Source organism: Bactrocera neohumeralis, unplaced genomic scaffold, assembly GCF_024586455.1.
Source record: "Bactrocera neohumeralis isolate Rockhampton unplaced genomic scaffold, APGP_CSIRO_Bneo_wtdbg2-racon-allhic-juicebox.fasta_v2 cluster10, whole genome shotgun sequence".
Classification (NCBI taxonomy): Eukaryota; Metazoa; Arthropoda; class Insecta; order Diptera; family Tephritidae; genus Bactrocera; species Bactrocera neohumeralis.
Window position 1 is genome coordinate 7,965,296 of NW_026089623.1, and position 8,339 is coordinate 7,973,634.

Consider the following 8,339-nt stretch of genomic DNA (forward strand, 5'->3'; position numbering starts at 1 on the left):
TAATGATGTTGATATAGTGTCAGTGATAACTGCTTTATTAGCATTTGACAATCGGCTTAAACTTCTACTTTCGATGTTTGGCATAATTAATTCCCGGGACAAATCTTTGAAAAATAATTTGCGACGAGTGCATTTTTTTGAATCATTCCATTTTGGATATAAGGACAACCAAATTACTTTGGTTGCTATACCAGCGGCGTCTATCAAATTGTAAAAATGAGCTACAGGCCATCTGCGAGTTTTTCTTTTGCTTGTAAAAGCATGGCACAATTGATCAAACGTATCTACGCCGCCTTTTGTGGCATTTTAATATAAATTTATTTCCGATTTTTTTGTCTCTGCGTCAATATCGGCAGTGTGGTGCATCGACGAGAACAAGAGAACAGCTTTATTTGTTTTTTTGGGACAAAGCTTACTAGAGTCATGGTCTTTCGAAAGCCAAAAAGGTTGCTTCCTGCTTCTCGTTGCCGGGAAGGCAGAAAATTTGAAGGAATACATGATTTGTTCTTTCGAAGAGTTCCAACACATGTAAGACGCTTTGATAAAAGATCGAGCTATAAATCAAAACTGGTAAAGAAATTGTCAAAAGTAATGTTTCGATTTGTACCCTCATAGAATTCACAAAGCTGTTTGACAACATTCTGCGCCAAATTTGTCTGTCTATTAGCGCCTTCCTTACCCAAATAAGGTATTCCATGCAATAGATAACTCGTCTCACTGTCGCATATCCACCAAATTTTCATTCCATACTTGTCTGGCTTTGCAGGCATATATTGTCGAAATGAAACACGACCTCGAAAGGGAATGACCTGTTCATCGATTGTCAAATTAAAACCAGGCATATAATGTTTTCTGAAGTTTTTTATAGTGATGTCCCAAATATCTCGTATAGCAGCAAATTTATCCCCCGCTCTACGAGAATTTCTTGTTGCTTTTTCATCAAATCGTAAGTAGCGCGATAAGTCAGAGATCCCAAAACTCTTTGTAGTCACTTATTCTATTTTTTCGGATTCCTGCATCAGTCAGTAAGCCTATGTAGGCGCGCATCTCAATTTCATCAGTTTACTTCCATTTTTGTTGCAGCTGTTCAGTAGCATTTATATTTGTGCAATCAACAATAATTTTCAGAACGTCATTGTTAAAAAATAAGGAAAATCCATCCGATGGAGATTGAATGTGTTTGCCTGGCGGCAACATTACTTTGTTTACGCTTCCTGTCACTATGTTGTGAGAAGGTGTCTTCCCTGTAATATTTGGAAGTTCACTCCACTCAGTCCCGTCTTTACCAACAAAAACATTTACAAGAGATTCCACTTCTTCAGTATATGATACACACATTTCATCATCCACTTCAGAAACAGTTTCACAGCAGTCCTCTTCGCTATCAGAAGACACTACATCTTCCAAGTCATCAACAATTACTGCACATTCTGCCTTATTATCACTACTCTCATCATCACTATTTGATATAGCTGCGCGAATTTCCATTTCTGCCAATCCTCTCCTCTTTGCCATTTTTCTCAATAATTTTATAGTTAAACTACAGACTATAAGTTTGCAACAAAAAATTTCAAGTATGTAACATATAACTACTATACCAAATTTTCTTTACATAAACATAAACTGCGCTAAATAATACAACCTGCTGCTACAAAAGACTGATTTTTTCTCTGTTGTGAAGGAACAAAATTCTTGATGCCCAAGCGGATTTATCCGAAACGGTGTTGCTCACGTCCAACACTTTTCCAACAAAGTCTGACATGACAAATAAATACAAATCAGATACATTTGATTTCAGTCTTGGAATCTTCATATTCCAGAGGAAAATTCAACTCCTCAGAAAAGTAATGGATGATCTCCACAAAATCACTGCAATAAAAATTGATGACATCAAACTTTTAAAAATTGTGTTTCTTCAAAAGCATAATTTTCACAAAAAAATCCTTTTTAAACATTTTTCTTGAAGTTGAAAATTTGTATTTTGAAATAATGGCGGAGTATTTCCAAAATCTCAAACTTTGTAAAACAAGATTACAAGAAGGAGAGCCCGAAATAACTTACAGTTCTCTTCAGCGTGATGTGCTGTTAGAAGATTTTACGATAGAAGAAAAGCCAGAAATTTTGTACCGTTTTGACTCAGGTTTAAAATGTACAAAAGTTCCAAACTGTTATCTGTAATACCTTGTATATATCTGTCTTCTGAAGATTCACTTGAAGAACTTCATAAACCTTCAAAAATTGAGGAAAAACCAACTGAATTGGTAACTTGCATCTATCTCTTCCGGCAGGCTCACATTTTGGAGAAATGTAGGAAAGTAAAGTCCAGATTAAATCGTTTGAAGATGAGGACGAAGCTGAAGATATCGACAACATTTTGGAAAATAATGCTGAATCATATAAGAAGGAAGAGGAAGTTCAGTAAACATACAAACCAACACAATTGCCGAAAAAGCGCAAAGGGGTTTTAGTTGAGCCAAATCCGAATCTTACCAAAGAAGGAATAGATTTTGTATGTATATTATAGTAAGCAGCCAACAATTACAGTTCGCAAAACTGCTAAAATGCAGAACCATACGGAAGATGATTGAAATGATTTTACAATTCATTGCGTACTTCTTCCTCAAGCAACACCTCCATCTGTTTTCATTGACTTCATCATCGTTGCTCAATGACCATATCCGTTGAAGTTCCACAACTCAATTTATCAGAACGTCTAATTGTACAAAATCCCCGTGTACATCTCTCGAAAACCTCAGGATCATCAATCAAGTTTTCCAATTGTAGCATATCTTGTAGATATAAATTTCAGATTTGGCATAAGGAACATGTCCTGATGAGTGGAAGTAAGGAAGCATTTCTCGAATGCTATTCAAATGAGCTTTTCAATCTCTCAGACGCTCAGCTCTTATAAACTCCTTAGCAATTGATGCCATGTAAAAATACTGCGCACACAATTTTGCAGTTGGTCCACGTTGTTCATATTCCTTTAATTTTTGATTGAACTGCTCCAGTAATGATTCAGCCAGCTCATCACCATTCTCAATATCAACGTACGAAATTGATTTATTTATTATAAGGTCTACAGTATCTTGTAGATTAGCATGCATCTCTTCATCGATGACAAGTTCTTCTGATATTATTGTTGCTAAAGTGAGATGGAATAATGTGCATAAGCATGGCCATTCAACATTTTGTCTATTGAATTAGTGGCATAAATTAAAACGAGCCATCTTTTATGCCACTTCACTGCATAATATGACCAATCGCTTTAAAAAAAAGACATGAACAAATGGAAACCTCCAAATCTTACTACGATCTTCGATACCTCGATCCTTCATGTGCTGGTGATACGATTTCTCGAGCTTTTGCATACAAAGGCTGATCAAAAGTAATAATGCATACATCTTGATTATAACGTTTTGCATTTTCCAAAGTACAGAGTAGAATTGTGTAGATAGTATTGTAGTTACTTGCTGGTTGATGAATGAATGGTAAGAAGAGAATTTTAGACTTTGAAAAATCCATGATATTACTCGTTAAATGTTCAATGTAACCGTTCCAACCAGGTAATAGTAAATCTTTCCATTTTCCATACAACCATAAAATAATAACTTTTTTCAGTAAAGATACTACTGTCCTACTGTCATAATGGAAATTTTGTGCAACTATTTTACTATACCCAACTGCACCATCATTTTGATAAACTTTTATTGGTACGTGAACTTTTGCTGCAAAATCTTTCGCTGAAAGGTCTTTGTTTATTCGTAATATGGGTTTCTCGGCTATAGCTGTTATTATGGAGTTATAATTGGAATGATACACATTATGTGGAGCGTGTTATGACCGTCTAGAGCAGTGGTTACCAAACTTATTTTATCTACCGCCCACTTTGAGAATAAATATTTTTTTAGCGCCCCCATTTTTTCACCTATTTAAAAACCACTATAACTTCAAATTAATTATTGTGACCAACCAAACGGATATTAACGGAGAATTCTAAAAGAAACTTTTACTATAACCAGCAACTTGAAGCCTAAGCGCAGTAGGTAACATACAACGGCGCTTAGGTCTCAAGTTAACTCTTACGGGCTCCACCTGCCAATAAGAATGATTATTGAAACACAACTTTATAGTATTAAAACAGAGAATATTTAAAAAAAAATAAAACTAAAATAATCGATCCTTATATAAAAACTAATGTGAAGGATAAATCTGATGCTGTTTAATACGTTTGTTAATATCAGGTTCCAATTTACTCAAGAACAGACGCAAGTCGCCACGTTCGGTAACAAGCAAACGATTTCTATTTTTAGTAAGCAGTGTTGTCACAGCACTAAATCCACGTTCACACAAATATGACGATAGGAATGCTATCAAGAATCGTTGAACGATTGACCACAATCCAGGGTACAATTGCGAGATCGGTTTTTGTAGCCAAAATTCTTGGTAACCATTTTTGAACTTGATTTTTATTTCCTCGTTTGTTGTCAATTCTATAAGTTCTTCTTCCAGCTGAGGTGACATTGCTGTGTTGACATTTGAAAACGGATCCAACACCCAGTCTGGTATTTCCAAGCTCAAAATGTCCTGGTATCGTTCGGTGAAGTCAATGTGGAGGTTTTCCAAATGTTGGCAGTAGGCAAACAATTCGTCGTTACTGCATGATACTGATAAATTCGGAAAATTGTGAAACTCACGTCTGCCCGTCGTTTTTTGTTTTAATTAAATTTAGCTTATCGCCTTGCAGTTGGAGATTCATGTCGTTGAACAATTTATACAGGTCTGTCATGTAAGCTATGTATATCATTCTTTGATGTTATGAGCTTGTCTTGAAATTCTGTATTTTTAGTTTCCAAGAACTCTATAACAGAGTCAAACAGGTTGTAGAATCGAGTCAGACAATTGCCTCTTGATAGCCAACGAACTTCAGTATGAAACAACAAACGATTGAAATCCTCGTCATTAGTAACACAAAGCTGATGAAATAATCTATCATTCAAAGAGCTGTTGCGGATTTTATTGACTGCTTTGATGATATATTGCAGTGATTGAAATAGTTTTTCACTTAAGTTTCTAGCAACTAAATGTTGTCTATGAATAACGCAATGTACACCAAGGACATCTTCTTCTTCTTCTTCTTCTTAATTGGCGTCGACACCGCTTACGCGATTATAGCCGAGTTAACAACAGCGCGCCAGTCGTTTCCAAGGACATCTGGAATTTTATTTTTTAAGTACGCTATGAAGCCTTTATGGCACCCTGTCATAGCCGGAGCGCCATCCGTAGCAACTGAAATAATATTTTTCAAAGGAATTTCTTTCTCATCGCAAAACTTTTCCAATATATTGAATATGGTTTCGCCTTTTGTATCGGTCTCTAAATTTCTATCAAATAATAGTTCTTCACATATTTTCTCATCTTTAATAAAACTCACGTAAGGCAACAACAATGCTTCATTAGTTGGTAAAGTGGACTCATCCAGCTGAATTGAGAATTGACTTGACCTCAGGTGATCGCACAATGATTCTTCAATGTTTTCAGCCATTTCATCAATTCGTCTTTGCACAGAATTATTACTCAAAGGAATTTTTCGGATAATATCTGCGGCCGGTTTATGAAGCACGGTAGTTATTACTTCATTTATTGCTGGCAATATTAACTCTTCTCCGATGTTATGTGGTTTGCCTTTTTGAGCAATTAACAAAGAGATATTGTACGAAGCTCGAAGTCCGTCGTCATCTTGCTTAGCAGCCGCCGAAAATAGTTTTGCTACACTTGGCTGTGTGTTATGCTTCTTCTCTAGGTCTTGAAAATATGCTACATTCTTGTCTCTCTTATCTGGATGCATTTTATTCAAATGATCTTGCAGTATTCAGTGAGCTGTTATGTATAAAAAAAAAAAAAAATGATCTTGCAGTATTGCTTCTTTCGAAAATGTTTTTAGACATAGAAGACACAAAGGCGAGGATGGGTTTGTGGGATTTTCAATGAATCCGAATTTAATGTATTCCGCACAGTATTGCCGTCTCTTCTTTTTTACTACCGGCATTGTTTTGCTTTGAGAAATACGTTTAACTTCGCGAGTAGTGTAAGGGAGGCGTAAGTACTGCTCATCTATTGCGCGCAAAACCACAAATGAATATAAAAATATAAAATAAATATTACATTGTTTATATAGGAATGCTCAAGCACAATTATTATATAGTAATCCAAAAATATGAATTCTTATTTTTCCTAGAAATACATTTGTAAAAAAGGATCTTTCTCCTTTTCGTATTATCTTATTTTTCCCAGAAATACATTTGTAAAAAAGGATCTTTATCCTTTTTTTATTTTCCACACAAAAGATTTAAGGAGTTCAAAAGCTCAAAACGTGCGTTACATCAGCTACCTACCCAACGTCATTTCGCAAGTGATAAAATTAATTATTCAAGAGCTCAAAGCATTCGCTACATCAGCTCGAACCTACCTACCCTACACCTTTGCGCAAATGATTATATTATGATAGCAAATGCCCACATACAGATTTGGCAATGGCAATAGCAATACGTTTGACAGTTAGTATTCTATAAATTCTATCCTGTCCAGATGCCCCGTTATGAAACGGAGCGACCGATTGACATGATTTTCATTTTTTCTATATTCAATAAAATAGGACAGATATATGAACTACCCGGAGAGAAATATAGAACCGAGTTTGAGCAATCTTTTAATTCATATTAGTTGATGTTCACAAGTTGTTATTGAGAGTCGAGAGCTCATGTAGTCGTTGTCTAAGAGGCCTCCTAGCTAAATAGAATTACAAACAACTCCCCCAGGCCTCTACACAACGCCCCCATTTTCTTTTTGGGTCTCTTACCGCCCCCTTGACAGCTGCAGCGCCCACAAGGGGGCGTTATCGTCCACTTTGGGAAACACTGGTCTAGAGCATGTACATTGTGTCAGCACTGCCTGCAGCATATTGAATAATTGATCCAGTTTCTGGTGGTAGAATATAATGTGGTCATAGTTTCATTATACGATGCATACAAACCAAAAGATGAAAAAATTTTAATAAGACGTTTTGATCCAAACCGTCGATGAAAAAACACTAAGACCCAATCGTAGCCGTGATTTGAAAGACCTAGGCCGAACAGCAGCCACAATACAGTGGCTGACATTTATACATATGTACGTATTAATTTCAAGTGTTCCAATTTACAAAGTTTTTTTTCAAAATTATTTGCTCTAAGAAATAAGTCAAAGATTCTGGAATATCCCTATTGATATCTTCGAACATCTGAGTAGGTGGAGGATAATTATCAGTGCCAAACACTATCGACTGAATATCTTCTCGAATGATTGCTGCAGCTGCTTCAAGTATTCTTAACCGCTCTTCCTTTTCATTTACTTTTTATTCTCATACCAAGTTTTGCTGAGGACGTCATGTTGTTTGTCGATGAAGCAAATGAATGTTAAATTTCCCAATTTCTCAGTTATAAGGATTCTATTACCATACTTTAACTTTAGTTTTGACTTAATTGCTCTATTATCTATCGATGGTTCTTTGCAAATATCTTTCAATTCTTGTATTGAAAATTGACAATCGTCATGACTTTCAATAAATGTAAATATTTCTTCCATCGCTGAAGTAATAGAATCACTTTCAGGACGACCGATTTTACCTCCACTAATGGTTTTCAGAAACGAAGTGTAAGAATCACTGTGGTTCTTATCCTTAGTAGCAACTAAGTCATATTCATACTGCATGCGGGCAACGACACTTCTTGCTAACTCATCAGAACAAGTCTGAGCTTCCTTCAAGATGGTTTTCTTGAAGTCAAAGGTTGAAACTTGAGACACTCTTCGTCGAAGATGGTGAGCTTTTTTCATTTTAGCCGTTTTATTTGCTTCATTGCCAACAAACAAAAACAAAAAGATGATTCATTACCTCGTGCTCTAGTACGAGGAGGACTAATCCCAGATGTGGTAGCTATCTCCGCCTCACGCTGTCTTTTAGCTGCAGCGATGCTGCTCTTCCGGGTATATGCTTTACGGTACTGCTTACGTTCTGTTACACATGTTTTGTCCTTTAAATATTCATCAAACTCATCACCCTTTTCAGTACTTGAATCCATTAAAGTGTTTAGCCCACGATCAACAACAACAATTCAGCTTTCAGTCAAAGATTCATTGCAAATAAAGCAACCGTTTGACATTTTTACAAAATTTTGTTCAAATCAGTCGTTCAAATCTGACTGCATTTACTAAAGCTATGTTCTTCGGGAAAAGCAGGTATACGCTGGTTTCGACCCGAAAAATTGAGAGTCAGAATTGTATATTTTTCACGCACCCGTGTG

The 8,339-nt window shown here is 36.0% G+C and overlaps 1 protein-coding gene across 1 annotated transcript in view; it reads left to right on the plus strand.

The window, feature by feature from the left end:
* Positions 1-7,942, plus strand: part of LOC126765166 (uncharacterized) — a 29,216-nt gene extending 21,274 nt beyond the window's left edge. Inside the window, exon 4 of the mRNA XM_050482746.1 lies at positions 7,919-7,942. Within this exon, the coding sequence (XP_050338703.1) occupies positions 7,919-7,942 (24 nt within the window). The remainder of the gene's footprint in view (positions 1-7,918) is intronic.
* The last annotated feature ends 397 nt before the right edge of the window (positions 7,943-8,339 follow it).